The 22,115-nt window shown below is 55.1% G+C and overlaps 1 protein-coding gene across 1 annotated transcript in view; it reads right to left on the reverse strand.

The window, feature by feature from the left end:
• IGF1R (insulin like growth factor 1 receptor) overlaps nucleotides 1-22,115 on the reverse strand; it is a 249,668-nt gene that overhangs the window by 193,069 nt on the left and 34,484 nt on the right. The window contains exon 2 of the mRNA XM_006924137.2: nucleotides 8,783-9,328. Within this exon, the coding sequence (XP_006924199.1) occupies nucleotides 8,783-9,328 (546 nt within the window). The remainder of the gene's footprint in view (nucleotides 1-8,782; nucleotides 9,329-22,115) is intronic.

The following is a 22,115-nucleotide window of genomic DNA, read 5'->3' on the forward strand; positions in this document are numbered from 1 at the left end:
TATTACACGTGCACACACATGCACGCACATGCACGCACATACAAACACACACAGCTAGTGTTACACTCACACGCATGCACACACACAGCTAGTGTTACACTCACACACACACGCACACACACAGAGCTAGTGTTACACTCAGATACACACAGCTAGTGTTATAGTCACACTCACACACAGAGCTAGTGTTACACTCACACACACAGAGCTAGTGTTATACTCACACACACATACACGCACAGCTAGTGTTACACTCACACACACATGCACAACTAGTGTTACATTCACACACAGACACACACAGAGCCAGTGTTACATTCACATACACACGCACGCACACACAGAGACACACACACAGCTAGTGTTACACTCAGACATACACACACACGCACAGCTAATGTTATACTCACACGCATGCACACACACGCAGCTAGTGTTACACTCAGACACACACACACAGAGCTAGTGTTACACTCAAATACACACAGCTAGTGTTACACTCACACACACAGCTAGTGTTACACTCAGATACACACACACACGGCCAGTGTTACACTCAAACACACACACACAGCTGGTGTTACACTCAGACACACACACAGAGCTAGTGTTACACTCACACATACAGAGCTAGTGTTACACTCAGACACACAGACACACGCAGAGCTAGAATTACACTCAGACACACACAGACACACACAGAGCTAGTGTTACACTCAGATACACACAGCTAGTGTTATACTCACACACACAGAGCTAGTGTTACACTCAAACACACACACAGAGCTGCTGTTACACTCAGACACACAGACACACTCAGAGCTAGAATTACGCTCAGGCACACACGTACACACACACTCAGAACTGGAATTACACTCAGACCCACAGAGCTGGAATCACACCCAGTCACACAGACACACACAGAGCTGGAATTATCCAAGGAAGAGAACAGACAAGCACATGCTGAAGCCTGCAGCAAAGAGCTGGCTACCTTTACTGTGTGAGGCCTGCACTTGTCACAGATAACGTATACCCTTGTTATCTCTACCCCAAATTGTGCCCACTCAGTAACCACTTGACTGTTCTCCGCAAAAAAATAAATAAATAAATAAAAGAAATCACACTGAAAAATAATATTTAATGTCAGCATCAAACAAGACTTGTTGATATTTCTTCAATTCTTCCCAACACCAAGTTTGCAAGCAGAATAAATTCACAGGGCATGATAACCAAATAAAAAGAGTTTACAAGAAACTATAGAGGCTCCTCCGGCACCCCAATATAGACATATGTACCTCGCCGAATGTTCTTGAAAGATACAGCTTATCTGGACAGAAACAAGAATTTGAACGATTTGGATTAAATTTGCAAAAACCACTCCTACGCTATGCCATGCTATTTATGATCATTGAATTTTTTTGCCATTTAGAAAAAGCAATAGAGAAAACCCATTTAAGATACGGCAGGCAGTCAACGTACACGGTCAATCCAGCTTAATGCCCTGAATTTGAGATGCTTTAGCTCTTAAGTCCTGAGTTCAGTCTAATTTTTAAAAAGAGAAGCAGCTGCTATCAGTTTCCAAGAACCTACTACAATGCGCTGGGCGGCCTGTCTGGTGCTTTGCGAATTCTGTCCCTGCTCATCCCCATTTCACGGATGGAAGATGAGGGCTGGCAGCCTCGTCCCAGCACCTGGGAACACGATTCAACCCCCGTCCTTCAACCTTTGCCATGCGACACCGCCTGTCTGTCCTGGAATATAGTTCAGGTGTACAAAAAATAGACACATCCCATTCGTACAAAACGATACATTCTTGCACATCTCAATGTGAACATGCTATGAAGGTCCACGGGGGACCTAAACGTGACTGAAAAACAGTCTCAGAGGGTGGCAGGCACGTGCTGGTAGCCACGATATTGTCAGGGCTGGCTGCCCCGTGGAAACCAGGAGGGAGGGCCTGGCCACCCCCCACAGCACTCTGAAAACGGCAGGACAGTGGCCACGCTGACCTGCACATTCTTGCCTGGACGGTCACTCTTCCCTGCCTACGACTTGCTCTTTTCTACCGGCCCCAGAGGCTGTCATCACTCCTTGACCTGAGAGGACAACTGTCCGCCCCGCCACCAACCCCAAAGCTGAGGCCTGCTCGGCCCCCTCCGCCTACGGCCCCAGCGCAGTGGACACGGTCACTAGGCTCTGCGGTGAGCTGCTTCTCCAACGACTGAGCCGTTTGGAAGTAGACAACACCCCAGCTCGCATTCCCACGGTCACATGTTACCAGTGGCAGGTATAGACTAGAATCGAGAATGGTCTAGATTTTGGATTTCTACTTAGGGCTCCTACTTCCACACAAAAGGTCTCCACATTTCTTAAACCCTGACCCCTAAGCTATGCACGGCGATAGATAGATGATAGATGATAGATGATAGATAGATGGATGGATGGATGGATGGATGGATGGATGGATAGATAGATAGATAGATGGATGGATGATAAATAGATGCCCTGTTTAATATCCTGTGTGTCACAGACAGAAAGATCAACTCTCCTGCCACCAGCATTCCTGGAGTACCTTGGCTGTCCCTTGTTTCCTTCAAGTCAGGGGGCATTCCACCCTAAGACGGTGCTCAGAGACCCCACGTCCTACAGCCTGAGTCCCCGAGTCACACCGAACGCTAGAAGGGGGCATGTTCCCAAGTCGTGGCTTCAGGCTCCGTCACAAGTCAGACCTTGAAAGCTCCCCAGGCACTGAGTTGAGCCACGTGGTCCCTGGCAAGACTGGCCACAGGCCCACACGCTCCGCGCCGTCCTCGCTCTCCTCAAAACCGTCACACGGGCACGCGCGCCAGAGAGGTGACACATGAACGCGGCACGAGAGAGAGGCTGCTCGGGAGGAGGACGAAGCCAGGACGGTCCTACGAGCAGGTTTAACTGGTGAGATTCAAAGGGACCTCGGCCAGTTTCCAAGGACCCTGGCTTACAGAAACCGCCCTAGGAGAGTCATCCTGAACATGTTTCAGTCTCGAAGACGAGATCCTCGTGAAAACTCCAACTTCTGAAGGAAGGCCAGCAGAGCGACACCTTCATTAGGTGACAATGAGCCAAGAACACAGCCTTCCACAAGCAAGGCACAAGGCCCACGCGGTGACGTGGGCCAGAGAGACGTGGGCACAGACGGCTTCACCATCTTGGTTCTGAGGGTCGACAGTCAGGGAGGATAGAATGTGATCTCCACTCCACGCCTGACTATAAAAGGCAGAGAAATGAAGCTCAGAGGCAAGTGACCCCCTTCTAAATAAAGATCACCCCCACACTGGGAGCAGCTGACCAGAGCAGGGCCCTTCCAGGGGAAGAGCGACAAGCTCCTACAGACGACACAAAGCCTGGCCCGCTCGCCAACTGCCTTCTCCTCCAGGACCCACAGGCCACTGTCCCCCCTGAACGTGTAGGACCCTATCCTGACCCACAGGTGAAAGTGTAGGACCCTATCCTGACCCTTGGCAGCCTGGAGGGCCGGGCTCTGCAGGAGCCTGGCTGCAGACCACACAGCATGTCACAGAAAAAAACAAAAAAACATCCCTCTCAAGGAACTTAAAATCTTAAAAAGGAGAAGTGTTACGATGCCATAACGCGTGGGGTCGCGGGGCAGAGAAACCGCGCCCCCTCATCTCACCCCAGTCCGGCGGGTGACTTACCCACGAGGCCCCTCCTTTTACGGCGGGCCGGACACACCAATCTGTCAGCGAATAAAGCAGGACAGTGACTGCACTGCACAAGCCCAGACTGCCCCGGACGGGAATTCAGATCGACACGCACGCGAGAACCCGCAGGAGAAAAATAAACGCCGTTAAGAAACGCCACCAACCCCGACCGCTGTTCCCAGCCAAAGCCCCTCGGACTGAAAGGAGGCGGCTTCCCCAGCGACGCCGGCTCCCAGCTCGTCACCTTCGTGCACTTTCCGGCGGAGACCAGCCCGCCTCGCGGGCAACATGGTGATTGATGTAAGCGGACCACGGGCTGTCTGTCCCTGGGGACCAAATCCAGCCGAAAGGCACTGGGCTCCTGGGGGTGTGTGCTGGGGGTCCCTACCGGACACATCAGGCGTCACTTAGGCAAATTCAGCAGGGAGCAGAGATTCAGAGGTCCTCGAAAGGGAGTCACCCTGTCCCCACTCTGTTCGTGGTCGGCCTTGAGCAAGGAACCGGTGTACGAAGCGGTAAATGGCGCCACGGGCCAAGCGTCAGCTTTTAAGACGACCTTCGTCCTTCTCCATCGCTTTGGCCTCGAGTCCTTCTGACGAGCGCAGGGCAGAGGAGCTATGACCCATGGCTGGTCCCCGCTGCCAGCTAAGACCTAGAGACCGTGCCGGTGTCAGGGCTCCCGGAATTACAGAGGAAACGTCGCATTTTATAAACCTAGAATCTTCTGGCTCGCTCAGCACTGTTGTTATACGCCATTCTCTGCTCAAGGGGAAAACCGTTATCTTCCCGACAATAAATCTTTCAAAAAGCAGGTGCCGTGCTGGGCCCTCGAGTGACAGCCATCCTCTCCAAGCGCTGGAGGACACACCCAGGATTTGCTCGGCGGTGCAGTGAGGGCCGCTGCCAGGTGCTGTGGGAAAGAGGCAGGGCCGGAGGCCAGCCCGACGGGCAAGGAGCCTGCCGGGGATGGGCGGCCGGCTGGTCGGCGTGCGAGAGCATCACGGACGGAGGACACCGCAGGATGAAGGCAGGGAAGCAACTCGTGGGCCGCGCGGCCCCGTTCCACAGGGCACATCGCCAGAGGACCGAGGAGCGCCACGCGGTGCCAAGGGCTCCTCCTCCACGTCTTCGGAGAGGAGAGTCTGTCAGCCAGCGTGAGGAGGTCGCGGGGCCAAGGTGGAAAAGCGGGGTCAAAGGCCAGGTCAGTGAACGGCCAGAGGGGACAGCAAAGGAGGGCAGAGGAAAGAAACACTTGGGATGGAAAACGCGTGCTGTCCAACTGGAGAAGGACGCACCCCGGTGACGCTCCAGTTTCTGACACGGGAGCTCAGGGGACAAAATGCCACCCCCCCGGCCCCCCCAGGGAGGGAAGACAGGAAACAAGAGTTGAGAAATGAGGGTACCGGGGAGACCACCCGACACGGAACCCACCGCCCACGGCCGTCTGGACCCAAACGTAGGCCTGAGTCTGGCCCCGACGAAGAGATCTGGGCTGGGGACGCCGACCGAAGCCGGACACAGACGGGAACACGGCGAAGCGCCAGAGCGCGAGATATTCTGGGGACCGAGGGCAGTGGGAAGAGAGCCTAGATTGCAGCTCTAGCGACCACCGACTCTTCAAGACCGGACCAGGGAAATGGAGCGCGGAGGGAAACATCCGAAGAGGCAGCGGCAGACTCAGGAATCATCTCAGAGGCCAGGGAGGAGGGCCCTGCGGTGCCGCCGCACGTCGGGGGGCACCAGGCGGCTACGTCGTCACTGAAAGGAGAAAGCCACACGCGATTTTTTTTTTTTTTTTCTGAGTCCGTCGCGTTCTAGGAATAGCTCCGGCCTGCGGAAAACCAGCCCTCAGATCGTAAGAGCGGAGAGAAACAGGAAAGTGTGCAGAGGACACACCGGGTAGCGACATCCTCGGCGAGGCCGCCCGCGAAGCCGCCCAAAAAAAACGCGACGGAAAAGGCTGACGGAGGGCGACACGCAAAAACGGCGGCTCGGCGCGGCCTCGTTGAGTGTTTCCCCATGCGCCAAACGCTCAGTCTTTGTAAAGGGCCATGTTGACACCCAGGCCGACGTCAGGGTAGATGCTCTGTCTGGACTCGACGCCTTGCCCTGGCTCTCCGAATGACTCCGAAGCTGGCTTGGAGAGGTGCAGCAGCCGTCCCCAACCTTGGTGGCACCAGGGCCCGGCGCTCCCGTGAGAATCTGACGCCTGAGGATCAGAGGCGGAGCTGAGGCGGTGATGCTGGCGCTGGGGGCGGATGCAGATACGGATGGAGCTTCGTTCACTCACCTGCCGCTCACCTCCTATGCAGCCCGGTTCCTAACAGGCCACGGACCGGTACCGGTCCAAGGCCCAGGGGTTGAGGACCCCTGAGCGGGGCGGTTGCACCACACAGTACTCAGCCGGACTGGTAACGCGGGAGAGAACTCATGGCCTTCAAAGGGATGCTCCACAGCGGGACTTTCCAATGGGAATCAACTGTGATCTGCACTGTTATTTCAAAGTGTCTTGCGTCCACATTAAAAAGTGCAAAAGAGATGGGTGAAACGCGTTTCGATATTTTACCTAATCTGTGCAAAACATTATCATTTCGACATGCAGTCAATATAAAAAAAAAAAAATGTGAGATCATCTTCTTCCTCCATGGACATCTTTGAAAGCCAGTGGGCTGCTCACAGGGGGAGCAGGTCTGACTCCGGCTCCACCACGCTCGGTAAGCCACACGGGGCTCGTGGCCACCGTGCTGGTCAGCGCAGCTCGGAAGGAATCGTGCCGAGAGCTCCGGTTCAACTAGAAATCCTCCGAGAAACCGGCCCGCGCTTCAGTTCTCAGGACGAGCCGAGGAAAACGCAGCCTCCCTGAACGCTGTTCTTAATTTTAAATAAACCCCGCATTGTGAAATCCCAAAGAGCCAGCAGGACTGAAGACGTCTGGGTGAGGGGGAGGCTGGGCGGGCTGTGGCCTCGCAGAAGCCAGTGTCCAAGCCAACCGGTCTGTCACCATCAGCCCACGTCGCTGGAGCCCAGTTTTTAACCCCTATTCCTTTCCCATGGTGCTTTGCCTCTTCTTTTAACCCACCATCAGCCCTATGAGGAAGGCAGGATCGAGGCCCTTTTGCCGACGTCTTAAGAGACCGAGGGCCGTTTAAATGACTTGTTCATCCCCAGTGGCGGCTACGAGACCTGGACCCGGAATTCAGGCCTCGCCCCCCGCTCCAGGCTTCTTCAACCAGCAGCTGGTCAGGAACCGCAAGATCAAGGTCAGTGCCGAGTGAGGTGTGAACAAGTACGCGACTGACAACGAACGCTTCGACAGCACCTCCCTCTGCACAGGGCTTAGAAGTTTGCAAAACACGTTCGCACGCGTGAGCTCGTCACTAAGGGACAACACGGGATTGCCCTAGGGGACGTTCTAAAGGTGGCCGGCTGCGGCCCAGAAGGGCTGGCCGGTCAAGGGCGCCCGGGCCTCTTAGACTGCATCCGGCACCCTTCCCTCCACTCCACAAGATGACTCCCTTGAGGATGCCTTTTTCAAACGTCAAGACTACTTAAAGAGGGACTGCTGTTTTCTCAAACCGGCGGGCACATGTCACTCAAGGCGCAGTCTTAACCGGTCGCAAAGGTGACTTCAGCACGGTGCCTCGCTCCGACGCTAGCCAGGCTTCAAGTGGCCTGATGGGTGTTCTCAGCCTCGAGGTCCCGGCTGCAGCCAGCGAGACCGCTTCCCTCACCAATCGGACATCCGTATGCACAGTGGAGAATACGTGTGTGTCTACTATGCTGGGTTCGAGAAAGCAGCTTCTCCCGCCTTCAACTCTGCCTGGAAAGCCACTAAAACGATGGCTACCTGCAGATCCGGCCTTTCATCTGTTTCTTGCACAAGGCAAGCCTGTGAATTCAGGATTTCTTGGCTCTTCCCGATGAGCTCGGGAAGATGGGCTTCTTGGGTCTTTAACTGGGCCAGCCATTAAGAAGAGCTATTTATAGCGAGCACGCCGACTTCCGACCAGCGAGCAGAACTTTCTTGGCCGATTCCCCTCAACGTCGCTGAAAGCACGAAGGCAGAAGCTGCCACGGTCCTTTTTCAAACACCGAACGACCCGACTCTCCAGGGATTGATCGCAATGGGGCAAGTTCTGTCGGACTCGAGGGGAGAGCGGCAGATTGTAGGTGGGGACACGAGATGCCTCCGAACACCACCAACCTGACCCCAAGAGCGGGGGACATGGCCCGAAGCTCTTTCGTGAGATTCACGCGACTCTCCGGGAAAGAGGTGGGGCGGGGGAGGGGGGTAAAAAGGCAGCGGAAGCCCGGGCCTCCGAACACCACCAACCTGACCCCAAGAGCGGGGGACATGGCCCGAAGCTCTTCCGTGAGATTCGCGCGACTCTTCAGGAAAGAGGTGGGGGGGGGCGGGGTAAAAAGGCAGCAGAAGCCCGGGGCACATAAAGAAATGCACCTCGCGAGCACGGCCTGAACGTGGGGCTCCCGGGCCAGGGCTCTGCGACCTCGGCTGCGCGCGCGTCACAAACCAGGCCGCCTAAGCATCCCATCATCATCGCCAAGGACCAAGGACGGGGTGGGTGGAGCCCATCGCTGTCACAGGAAGCGAACCAGCTCTTCACTCGTCCTTCGGTCAACTATTTTTTTTCTAAACTACATTCGTGCTAAGGAAGGCCTGCTGGACCGAAACGTACCCTTTCCACGCAAAAGGTGGAAAGAGCGGATACGTCAGGTCTCGGGTACTTCCAACACCCCGGGTCAGCCTTCCCCCCAGGCATTCAAAGCGGAAGGTCAGCAAGCGTCTAGCCCAGAGGGCGGCGGATTCTTCTGGTAGGTGATCTCGATGGGCACGACAGTAGCCAGGATGGCCCCCGGCCACGCCACGCTCCTGCACCACCCCCAAGTTCCCAGATGCGACAGAAAAGCCAACCAGAACCCCTCCCCCAGCCCCACCCATTCTGAATGCATGACAACCGCCCCCCGCCCAGCAGATCCCGAGACCTCAGGGAAGGGCGGGCAAGGGACAGGAGGGCGGAGGGCAGAGGCGGGAGGGAGGCCGCGGCCGGCGTCGCACTTACTTTTCTGGCACTGGTTTGTCGTCCAGCAACGGTAGTTGTATTCATTGTTGATGCTGGTCTTCTCACACAGCGGCTTCCCCTCCATCGCCCCTGGACACAGGTCCCCACACTCCTTTGGGGGCTTGTTCCCCACGATGTAGTTGTTGGAGACGGCGTCCAGGATCAGGGACCAGTCCACCGTGGACAGGTAGCAGAGGTCGGCGTTTTTCTCGATCCTGATGGCCCCCCGGGTAATGTTCCGCAGGTTGTAAAGCCCGATGTCCTTGAGGTTGGTCATCTCGAAGATGACCAGGGCGTAGTTGTAGAAGAGCTTCCAGCCGCGGATGACCGTGAGGTTCGGGAAGAGGTCGCCGAGGCTCTCGAGGCCGGCCACGCGGAACAGCAGCAGGTACTCGGTGATGACCGTGAGCTTGGGGAAGCGGTAGCTCCGATAGTCCTCGGCCTTGGAGATGAGCAGGATGTGCAGGTAACCCTCGATCACCGTGCAGTTCTCCAGGCGCCTCAGCTGCTGGTAGTCGTTGCGGATGTCGATGCCGGGCCCGCAGACTGGGGGGACACAAGAGGACAAGGGGGGACGCACCTCAGTTAAAAAGGAAGCAACACGGTCAGTTTGGGGGAAACCGATACGATCGTTCGCGAAATAAGACTCGACGCGTCACCACAGGCTGACAACCGGTCAGCTGTCATTCGGGAAGTGCCTACTCTGGGCCGGACGCTCAGCCATCGTTTTTAACACGATTTTCCGACCCGCAACACGGTCAGTTTGGGGGAAACCGATATGATCGTTCGAGAAATAAGACTCGACGCGTCACCGCAGGCTGACAACCGGTCAGCTGTCACTCGGGAAGTGCCTACTCTGGGCCGGACGCTCAGCCACCGTGGGAGACGCCATCCTCATCCTGACAGCGTGCAGACCACAGCTAGCGTTCGGGGTCACACAGGGGCTCAGGCATGCGTCACGGGTGCCATCCAAGCTGGCGGCACCCACGGCTCCCCCGGACCTTCCGCACGGCAGGCACCCGCTCCCGACAGCTGAACGAAAAGCTCGCCGGCCAACACTGATGACTTGTGACTGTGCCCAGCCTCGAGGACACCAAGCAGGAAAGTCTACACCGGAGACGGCACTGTTCTGTGACTCGGAACGTAGGGACTCAAAGACGCATGCGCCCACGTTCGCTGCCACCACCCAACGCAGGCCGGCTGGGTTCGCGGACTCCCCGACACTCCACGGACATAGGTACACAGGCTAATTCAACAGAAAGGTAAATCCCTTACGATGGGTATGAATAAAGGAGGTACCCAATGCCAGCTTTTACAGAGTGTTTTATTAATCAGTAAAGCATGCTTCCTGTAGAAAAGTTAGTTAATAGACAGCAAACAGTAAAAATCATCAGTAACCTCAACAGTCCAAGATAATCGCGATAAACACCACCACCTCTGCCAATTACCCTTTCTCGGCACATAATATAAGGAAATCAGGCGACCGTACGACTTTTTCAAACATAGTCCCTTCACTTAACACTTTACCAAGTCAACAAACATCCTTTTAAATCATCATCCTCAGAAGGAAAAAGTAATTCCAGGGTATGAATATGCGCTATGTGGTCTTTTTCTTTTTAACCAATCCCCTATTGTTGGACATTTCGATGACCTCCCGTTTTTTGTTTTTTGTTTTTTTACATCATAAACAACCCTCTGATGAATATCCGCAGCAGAGATCCAAAACTATTTTGTCAGGGTAAACCCCAAGAAGTGGAGTTATTGAGCTAAGGCACTGGCAGATTTGAAAGGCCTTCGATAAAATGGCCTCCCAACTGGAAGAGTTTGTTTCATTTTAAAAATTCTAGACAGGCGCACGTACCGACCCCTTGGTTACTGCCTTTCTTGGGATTTATGAATCCCCAAAGCTACCATTAAAGCTTCTCAGACAGAGCGAAGTTTTCTGATATACGCGACTCACTAGTTTGTAAAGCACCCGAGACGCGTGGTACTGTAGCAGAGGCAAAGGAGTAGTGAGTGTCCTCCGAGGAGACACGGGGCGAAGGCCAGGTGCCAACAGCCGTCGTCCGAGGCAGGAGACGGCCAGCGGTGTGCAGAGTGCCGGCCCGCTCCGCGTGCGAAGCGAGGTGAGCAGGACAAACGAGGGATGGCCACGGGGCGTCCCGCCGTGCCCGGGCAAGCTGTACGCACGCGCGCTGGCTTCTGGAGGGTGGGTGGGCCTTGAAACCGGGCCTAACGCTGCAGACAAGAGGCCAGACACGAGGCGGAACGAGAGACGTTCGAGGGACAGCCATGTGACAGCCGGGGATGGAGACGGGCGGGGGGGCGGAGGAAGTGACCTGGATAGAGCCTAAGTGATAAAGATCGCAGGTGCGGTGAGGACTTTCATCGCGAGAACGAGGCCCCTCTCGAGGCTCCTGAGTGGCAGACGAGCCGAGAGAGGATTAGTCTGGTGGCCGAGTGCAAGGCAGAATCAAAATGGAGTGGACAGGGCAAGGGGAGGGGACGTCCTTTGCGGGTTAGAGCCACAGGCGGGACACAGATAGAGACAGTGTGGGGACAGGGAAGCGGGGGGCCGGCCGGGGGAGGACCCAAGGGCTGAGGAGCGGGCAAAGCTTGGGCATCCAGAACTTGAAACTTCGTTTTGTCCAATTCCCCCCTTTTACTGATGAGAAAATGGAGCCTCGAAAGCAGAGGGGAACGTGAGAAGCCGACGCTCGGCGAACATCCACGGGCCGGACGGAGGCTGAGCCGGAAGCTTCAGATGCGTCACGGCTACAGCTCGCGGGATGCTCTCCACGACACCTCCCACCACGTCGGAGCATCGCCACTCGCGAGGGGAGCAAAGGGACCTGGAGGAGTCAAGCTGCTTTCACAAGGTCACACCCACGAGACACCGGCCCCTCCGCAGCAAAACCGGACACGTGCGGCCCGCCGGCGGTCCCGGCTCCCAGCGTCGTGACCACCCGGTTACCTCCGACCCTCGGCAGCTGAGCTTCCGCCCCGATCGTGGTGCCGATCAGCTCTTAGCGAAGCCCCCGGTGACATTATCACGGCCACCGACACTCCCCGTCCCCGTTCTCCTCGCCCCTTTCGGGGTCACCTGACAGGGCCTCCTTGTCTAGACGTCTGATTCTGCACACCCGCCGACCTCTCTTCCTCTCCCTCCGACCCTCCTGTCACCTCACCCAGACGACTGGCTTCCCGTGCCCCCATACACTGGAAGAGTCCCAAACGCATGTCGCTGGCCTGGAGTCCTCCGAGCTCCAAAGCTGTACGTCCCCCTGCCTACGCCACACCTGCACTCGGGTGTCCAGCTACCTGTCCCCTCCCCCAGACCTCCCCCCCTCCCAGGCGTCCACATCTTGGCCAAGAACCGCTCGTGTCAAAACTCAGTGACTCGTTCCTGATCCCTCTCTCCCCGTCAGGCCACACGGACCTGGCACAGAAATGAGTCCTCGGGCATCACGCTAACTGACGTGTCGGACGGGGAAAGGCGAACGCCGTCGGCCGCCACGTGCACGACGTGGACTCTCGCGGCCCGAGGCATAGACACGGAGGAGAGAACGGGCGTGGCCAGGAGATGGGGAAACCGAGGCCGCTCCAAGGTGCAAACTCCGGGCTGTAAGATAAATAACGAGGCCTGGGGATCCGACACGCAGCGCGGCGACTGTAACTAACGATCGTTATGCGGCAGACTTCGAAGTCGTTGAGAGAGCGGCTCTTAAATGACGTGACGCACACGCAAACCCCGTGAGGGGGTGGCGGGTCCCCCGGCCTCGCGGTGGTTAGTCCCTGCGCGGTGAACGCCCGTGTCTCGCCGTCTGCACACCTTGAACCTGCCCGTGTTGACACTGAAAAAGAGAAGTCCTCTCGGCTCCGGCTCCCAAGCCTGTGAGCGTCTCGGGCGCCCTCCCCACGATCGCCCCCACCTCCCGAGCCCCCCGCATGTCTGCCGCCCGTGTCCTTCCGTCCCAGAGTGTGTCCATGCCTTTCGAGCCCCAGCTCTGGCTTCTCACGCTTGCTCTGATCACGCACATGACGATGTTGGCCCCAGAAAGACTAGAAATTGCTTTCGATTCAGTCCGCGGTGATCCGCCCGGGGCCCCAAACGGTACTTGGCGCCCTTGCTGCCAGGCGCCCCAAACGCACGTGTGCCATGGATGGATGTCTCCCCTGCTCTGACTCTGATCTGAGCCTGGACCACGGCCACCGCCTCCCCGTGACCCAGCCCGGGGCCCGAGAGACTCAACGGGGACTCATCCCTGTCTACGTCTACCTCACCTTCTAGCACGTTGCTGCTCAGCGCACTGGGGTCACCAGACTCCCCGCCTCCTCGTCCCCCGCTCTCTGGAGCGCTTCGCCATCACGGGGCTGCCCCATGCCCGTCACGTGGCTCTCCACTCGAATGCCACCTCTTCGGAGCTTTGCCCAAACACCCTGGCTTCGACAGTGCCCCTGACCCACTCTCATTTCCTCCTTTTATTGTTTTTATGGCACGTCTGGAAGCGTCGGTACCTGAAGGGACGTATTTAGCTGAGTGATCACCGGCCACTGCCCCAGAAATCAAAGGCTCCGCACTGCTCATATGCTGCCATGTTTCTTGTGCCGAATGTCTGGGCACACAGCACCTTCGGAAGCGACGTCTGCCTGACCGGGCACCCAGGTGCGTCTAGCATACTAATTTCTACTCTCGCGTTAAGTCAGCCCGAGCTGGAAAGGCGAGAATGAGGTCTCCATTGGATGTTGGCCACCAACGTGCTCTCAAAATCGAGATCTATCAGCCAGCTTCGGGGCAAGGACTCAGTGAGAAAGTCTATGTTTTCTTTCGTACTATCATTTTTTCCTTCTGCCCAGCCTCAAAACCCAGATTCCTTCCACGCCATTATAAACGAAGCCTATTCATTTGCTCTTAAATAATAAACAGAAGTCCCTATAGAAGAGCGCTTAGTTCAATCTATTACCGCCGTCCACGTGTGTTTGATCACATGATAAAGCGCGAGGCATCGATTTGTTTGCCATCGTCTCCAATGGACCAAAAATATCCAGCGCCCAGTGAAAGAGCCTGAAGTCACGTCACCAGAGTTTGCTGAATTTTCAAAGAACCGGCTTCGCTCTGCCTCCTGGCCTCCCTCCGTGGCCCACGCAGACCACTGAGTGACCAGAAGCCACGCTACAGAGCGGGAACCAACGGCTTCTTCAGATGAAGACACCGTCTCCACTCTGGACACTCTCTCTCCATTTATAGAAGAAAAAAAAAAAAGGAGGAAGACGTGACCCTCTTATTCATGAAAAGAAGACAAGCCCAAGCCATCAAGGACAGGGCAGGACCCGGCCACCAGCTGTTCTGGGTTTTGTGAGTGACAGAGCGTCGGTCTTTGGGACATTTCTGTGATAGGAAGAGAAACAGGAAAACCCAGCTGGACCGTAAATGATAGTACCACGTTCAAAGGGCCCAAGCCACACACAGGAAAGGGACCACGACGTGCCTCTCACTGGTGCCGTGAAATGCCCCGAGCCCTAAGGGCCCGAACGTGCCAAGCGGGGGGGCGGAGGAGAGACATGCCCTCGCTGCTGCACGTGCACCATGCGAAGGAGGTTACAAAACCCTGCTCCCCCCTTTCCAAAGCTGCAGACACCCAAAAGACTCGGGCACACGTGGCGTGAGAGATCGCAGGCTGCCCCCGCCCCGTGAAGAGTCGCGGAAGCTTATGGAAATGAAGGCAGGCAGGAAGCAGAGGGAGGGAACACAGCCTGGGGGTGGCAGGGACAGTGGCCTGGGCAGCAAGCCCAGCGTCGGAGAACAGGGACAGCAGAACCAGAACAGAGGGAGGCCCGCCAATGTGGGGAATGGAGGAGGGTGGGGAGGGGCGCCTGGTCCCCAAGCCAGACCACCTCGCAGGAGGTCAGGCAGGCAGGTATGGCGGGGAGGGGGCGATGCTCTCACATTCTTTCTAGGGGGCGTAGAATTCACCGCCCCAAAGATACCATTTTAAAGAAAGTCTTTCAGTGGGAAAAAAATACTGCTCCCAAAATGTTCCTAGGTATTTTTAAAACATCAAAAGGCAGAATTCCTGCTCCGGGGGCTTAAACGAATGGCATAAACAAACTATACACGTATTTGGAAAATAAATCCTTAGGAACCGCTAATAGGAGACAGGGCTAATGAAAAGCGTTTGACTGAGAAACTCCCCAAAGCTGCATATCTTAAGGATCTGCAAGAGCTCGACGAGAAATTCGATTACGGCTTTCTGACATGATCTCCATTAAGCACGATCTTGGGTTCTAGAAAACAGAAAAATGGGATGATTTGGGTCTGAGTCCCAGAGGGCCACTGACCGACTCCCCGCCCTCAGCCTCGTGTTCTTCACCTGCACAGTGGGCTCTTAATGCCCACCCTAGAGAACTTGTCAGGACAATCAGATAAGTGTTTCTGTGTCCCTGTCGACAGTCACGAGCTTCAGGCAATGTTACTACATAAATTAAACATTAATAAAAACATTCACGCGTTCTGTTGCCCCGATCTAAATATTACTAACATACGACAAAGAGGAAAAGTGAGCAAAATCATTGCTTGTCCTTCTGACACCTTTCCTGGCCAGACCCTGGAAAGGGCACCCATGACACCACCACCACCCCCATCCCTGGAGAGGGCAGGCAGCCTTCTCAGAGGAGGGGAGCCCTGAATAGTCTAAAAGATAAGCAGGATGTTTCCAGAAAAGGCAGGAAGACGGCAGTGGGGGAGGCCCTGGGCCAGGCAGAGGGAGGGGCGCACAGCAGGAGGTGGCTGGTGGCAGTTCAGGGGAACCCCAGGGGTACAGCCTGTGCGCCAGGAAACGGGACAAGAGCAACAGCAGGGCAGACACTAGAAAGGGCATTGGGACTAGCAGCGCTGAGGTCGATGTCACCCTGTGGGGACAAGGACGGTCTCTAACGTGCAGGGGCTCGAGAATATGCTAATAAGTCTAATAAGTGCCTGGATAACGGAACCACTCTGTGAGAACCACTGCCCTAGGAAATAATCCTTTCGATCCACACCCCTCAATCTGTCACTCTCCTCCGTACTCACCTAAATGTGCAGTGCGGTAACGGGCACCTGTGTACATCCTAATCTGATCTCCAGTCTACCAGAAAATCCCCAAGCAACCCACAGAAACGATGCTTGAAACACAGCAAAGGACAACGGGGTGGACAGGAAGTGTCCCTAATACCCCACGGCCCTCCCGTGGCTTCTGAATCTGCAGTCCAGTCCTCAGCTCATTCAAGATCTGAGCGACCCTCCGCAAACAGTGGCATTGCCCTCAGTAGACTTCGACTAACCAAAAAAATCAGAGATGAGAGGTGGGCGGGGCGGAGAGACAATGTTATGATAACAAACACGGATACTGTTTTAGTAGAATTTGTTACAGAATTTTCTGTGTAAGTATAAACAGACACATTCATGTTAAGCCTTTTATCTTAATGTGTCCATGAGAATGTTTACATTGTATATATACGTGTCTCTCTCACACGGACAACAGCCCCACCACCCGACAGGTCCATAACTAAAGGCAATGACGAGAACGTAAGCGACTGCGTTACACGCGTGACTCCGAGAACAGAAATTAAAAACTAAGTGTCATTTTTCCACGTGCAGATTGTTCTTCGCCGCCCCACATCGGAGCCATCTCTATGCCACACAGAACCGTGATCGAAAACGCCCGTGCACACAGAACACGGGATTCTGAATGTTAATTAACTCAGCGTTAACGGAGCAGGTGCTACGATGCGGCAAAAACTTACCAAGATGGGGGAGAGATGTTTACATCCTGCCTCCCCATCGAAGAAATGGGGACTTTACCCAGAATTCATTCCAAGACTAGAGGGTGCACAAGCCACTGTGTCCCCACCACGTAAAGCATCCGGAGCCGGACGGATTGGTGTAGAATAAAGCTGTGTTTGCTTCAGAGGTGGCGGTGGCATCGATTATTTTCCTGGGTCTTCATAAAAACGTTGCCTGTTCTGACAGTTATTCCAAATTCCTTCCTTCCTGATCTTAAAATATCAAAAGTCCAAAACTCTCTCTAAGTCTCTATAGTTTAAAAAGCTCCCTCCTAAGAGGAGCTCTCATCCTTCCTAATTATTCCCAGTTCTGGTGGCTGGTGGCCTTTTTGACGATGGAGCACACGGGGACTAGATTCCCTTTGGTTATGCCCACTCGCTACCACCCGCTTAGACGCCATGGGCCCTGTGGGAGCCTCGGTACCAGGCCTTCTGGCGGGTAAGGGGACAGTTTCCTACCACCACGCAGGCACGGTGTAGGCCAGACAGCACCCATCCCCCCGCCCTCCGCATCCCACACACACGGTGATTCATGGATACGGTGTGAAAGATCAGGCCCATGAACCGCTGAGGCTTCCCATCTGACCTGGGGGCTTTGCTAGAGAGCAGTGGCACTGGGCTGGTCCTCAGGGACAAGATAACTCTTGGTCCCATCACTAACCAACTCGCCACCTGCCCTGTACCTCAGTTTGCTCGTGATTCAAATATGCGGTTGGGATTAAATGTGTTCATTCTTCCAACAAATACTTATGAAAACAACCACTGTGTGTTCCCCCCACCACCCCCCGGTGCTGGGAAGTCAGCAGTGAACCAAACCAACACACTCCTACCTTCAAGGGGCAGTCAGTCCTAACGGCCACCTCACTCCAAGGCCTGCAGGGCGGATGCCCTTCTGTCCCGCAGTGACCCTAACACAGAATCAGCACCATGGGCTTGATGCACACCCAGACAAAGATAACGCCCCTGCCGGATGCCAAATGAACCAACTCCTACCTACCACAGAGAAGCATCTCACAAAACACGACAGGACACCAGGCCTCCGTGACGCCCACGGAGGGAGTGAGCCAAAAGCCACACGCAGAGCAGGAGCTCCAGGAGAGAAGCGGACTGGGAAGCAAGCTGCTGAGGTCAGCAGGGACCGAGTGGAGCTGGGCCCCTGGAGGGGACAGAGAAAGGGGAGGTAGAGGTAGAGGGAGGGCAGGAAGAGGCAAGGCATCCCACGGAAGGGCCGAGGAAAGCCTGGAACGGATGCCACTAAAAAGGGCCAGGGGACACCCCAGCCAGAAGCAGGGCCGGGAAGGCGTGATCACTGAGGCTCTGGCCATGACTCTGGTGAAGATACGGAATCTGGGAACGGCCGCTCTGAACGTGGTTAGTAACCAAACGAAAGCATGCCAGATTACACACGCCCAGCTTCAGGGCACCATGACTCACGGCCGCCAAAAGGCAGACACATCCCAAGTGTCCGTCAACTGGTGAACGGAGAAACAAAATGTGTTCGAGGCGATTCTGACACATGCTACACACGGATGCATCCTGAGGACGTTATGCTGAGTCAAATAAACCAGTCACAGAAACGAACTCACAAACAACAGCAAAAATAACGCACACTGTACGACCCGCGTATCCAGCGTGGCCAAATTCACAGAGGCAGAAAACAGAACGGAGGGTACAGGAGGGAGCTGGGACAATGGGGAGTCGTTATTTAATGGGTACAGAATTCCTGCTTTGCAAGATGAAAAGATTTCTGGAGATAGGTTGTATAATTGCCAATGTACTTGAACGTGACTGTTTACTTAAAGCTGGTTAAGATGGGAAATGGTATGTTTTGTGTGTTTTACCACAATTTAAAAAAAAAAAAAAAAAGACGACAGAGAAAAATGTTTCCTGCATTTTATTCGGCCCCGCAGGTGGGTCACACAGGTAAATGAGCAGCTGAAGACAGGTCAGCGGCCCATCCACCTCCAAAGACCGAGGAGAGGCCACCCAGCCGGCTTGCAGGAAAGCGGGTTCGGCTCCAGCTCTGCCTCAGGTGGGCCGAGCTTTCGGAAATGTCACAGCTTGAGACCTCAGGGCACAAACGGGGGGTCCTCCTGCAAGAGTTGTGCACAAAGTCCCCAGGGAAACGGGCTCTGGGTACACGAGGCAGGGACAAGGGGTCAGCAGACGGGCGCCAGCACGCACCTCTGTGTGGATCGGGTAGAAGCTAAAACCCCACGTGGAATCCGTAACCTCTGTGAACTAGATTGTGGCTGAACCCCACCATGCGATGTGATTCCGATAGGATTAGCACCTTATCTCATGGACTTTCTAACCTGGGGTGTTCACGGGTTCTTTCTTACAGCCTGATGCACCTCCAAGCAGCTCTCACCTTATGAAATGTGGCGGACGAAGCATAAATAAGGGTTGGTCACGCTCCAGCCTGTCCCCAAGCTCCTGCCTCCCCTAAGAAATCACCTCCCCCGCCCCTCTGCATCTTATGATTTCCACAGTAATTATCTTGCTCTCATACTTCCAGGGGTTCATGTCTCCCCCAAAGGAGGGCTACTCGGTTCCCTGTGGTCTTCTCCAAGCATCTAGAGGCCGATCACATCCTGACTCCTGGACAGAGGTATGCTGTGACTTTCACCAAGACCAGGCACCTTCTGCATTCGGGACTTCTCCACGCACGCCGCGGGAGCAGCCCCCACCCGCCTGGACCCCCACGGAAGCCACCGCCGGCCTCCCGCCTGCCCTCCCAGGCCTCAGCTCCCCAGAGGCTCAGCTAAACCACGTTTCTCCCAAGGAGCTCCACCCCAGTCTGCTCCAGACAGCGGCCCAACAGCCAAGCCACCTGGCTGTGACACCCCTTAAGGGCACTGCTGTAGCTGTATTACCAACCGAAGGCAGAAACAGTAAAAAGCACACCACTGGAGAGCTAAGCCATGGATCAGAAACCACAATGATGGATGTTTGGGTTTTATTTTTTTTTTCTTTTCTTGGCATAAGGATGTTCTAAATTGTTAGATTGTGACGGCACCAGATTACGTCCACGGTGCCTTGTTAGAAAAATCTCACCGTATCCTTGTCGACAAAGGGTAGCAACATGAACCGCGTATGAATAGCTTGGTAGACGGACGGTTCTCTCTCCAGAGCGATGTCTAATGAACGGCTCAAGGAAGGTCTCTAGTGGAAGCCATGAGACTCTTTCAGAGTCCTTACGTTTCAATATTTGTATCGATTACTCGAATGATGGAGTAAATAAAATGTTTCTCTAATTCCAGGACAACGAGTTTCCAGGAGAGATGGCAAATGCATCGGATGACAGAGGCGAGAGCTAAAAAGATCAACAGATTGGAATTGCAATCGAGAGGAAATTATGTTATTTGGACACTTGGGTGCAAAAAAGAAATGCACAAATGTAGGAGGTGTGAAAAAGACTCAGGAGATTTAATTGAATATGATTTCTCTGTGCGACGATGCGGTGTTGTGACTGCCAAGCAAAACAAGTTAGGTGGTCTTAGACCATACTTAGGGTGACTCAGTGGAGTAAGGGGTCCCACGTCGGAGAGGACCCCTCGAACTGGGTTTGTATCTCTACACTTTAGGAGAGTGAATGGGAGATTATCCAAAGACAGCCGGGGCGGAGCAGGAACCCCAAATCCATCTCATGGTGAATGGCTGCAGCAACCGAGCACGTGGGGGTCCCCGGGGAGGAGGGCTGTGTGACCCTCTGTGACTCTGATGGGGGAGGAGAGCCCAGAACTAAGACCAACATAGAGCGTAAGAACATGCAGTAGGATCGACTTGGAAGCAGACTCAGCTGCCTGAAGCGATGATAAATATTTCTGTGGAGCTGCATATTGCAGAGATTTTGAAGCCTGACTTCACTGACTGCTGATAACCTTTGGGGGTGGAATTTTCCCTCTGAGGGAAACTAAGGCTCAGAGAGGTCCAAACTGGGCTTAAGTCTTGACTGTTTCACACGACTCTGGGGCAGAAAATGTCCTCCTTAGAGACCGTGAGGCTGGCAAGGATGCTACAGCCAGGTGCATAGGACTGGAAGGGGACTCTCTCTCCCACACACTGGGCACCGAGGGCCTGACAGCTCATGGGAAGACAGCAAAGGAAGCCCGTAGAGAACCTTCCAGATGTCTTCACCCGCGCGTACACGATGGAACACAGACCCCGGGGTAAAACGGCTATTGTTTCTGACCCCACGTGTCACGGAAAGGCGGACACTGTCGCCACGATGCTTCTGCAGAACGTCAAACTGTTGCTGTGCCAAAACCGTAAGGAAAAAAATAAAGACAGGACACGCGGTCTACAGGAGCTGCCCCCGCACGTGCCCTGTCCTCCTTGGAGGACAGAGGCGAAGCTACTGCTTCTCGGAGCTCTCGGAAATCACAGCTCCCCTTCCTCGCACTGCTCTTGGGTGTCAGTCACCTCGGCCTTGGCCAACTCCCTCTGTATTTGATGCCGAGAGTTAGATGCTATGAAGATGCCTTTACAGTTAATCGCCCACTCGAAATAATCTGTGTTCTCCCGCGACCATTGAGCAGCTCATTTTTTCTTCTTTACAAGTCAGGCTGAGAACAATATAATTCTCGAGTGCGTGCAAAATGTGGACGAGCGTGAGCAGCTTTAAAGCAAAGCACTTAGTGGGGCGTGAGGGGCCAAAGGCAGCCAGCCGCCAGCATCTGCACCCCACATCCCAAGTCTAGCAAACCCCTCACACTCAGGCCTTCCAGTCGAGCAGACTTAGGGGTGCCGGGGCCAGGAGCACTGAAGGCTGAGGTCCCGAGGGAAGCGGGGAAAGCCAGGCTGTCACCATCACGCACTCTGGGAAGGTGGCAGGTGTTCACAGCGCCACAGGACATGCATCCGGGGCCCCTGGGGCCTGTCCGAGTCTCATCCTCATTGGCGAAGGGGTGCGGGACACGCCCACTCGATGCTGTCGCAGAGGATTAAATAGCCCCGCGTGGAACCCGTCCTTGCAAACAGAGGGTGCAGTGGGGGGTCACCCCTCTAATAACCCCCCAATTCCGATTTCCTGCCCCGACACCCAGCACTCGCTGTGTTATTTGCTTCAAAGTCAACAGCACAGTACCGGACGTAGACATAAACAATGATGGGAAAAAAAGATTAAAAAAAAAAAAGAACAAACTACAGAGAAATAAAAGGATCAGCACAAGAGCGCCTTGGTGCGGGATAAAGGACGCGTTTCCGAACGGCGAGCAGGAAGGAGGCGGACGCAGCTTTGAGAGTCACAGCTGTCCCCTATCTCCTCCTTCGGATAAGGCGGGGCGCGGCCCTGAAGACTTCTGTCGCAGACAGACGGAACCCCAGACGAGACTCTCGCTCTGTGAGGCCGCACAGCCCTGGGAGGTGCTGACGGCGGCTCCGCGGGGCCCCGGGGGGACACAAGCCTCTGCTGTCAGCAGCTGGGGCCGCCCGGGCGAGGGGTGAGCACCGCGGACCGGCCTGCAGCATCCTGCGCGCTCCGCAGCTGGAGGCCCAGCCTGCTGGACAG

The sequence above is a fragment of the Pteropus alecto genome, unplaced genomic scaffold (genome assembly GCF_000325575.1).
Source record: "Pteropus alecto unplaced genomic scaffold, ASM32557v1 scaffold59, whole genome shotgun sequence".
Classification (NCBI taxonomy): domain Eukaryota; kingdom Metazoa; phylum Chordata; class Mammalia; order Chiroptera; family Pteropodidae; genus Pteropus; species Pteropus alecto.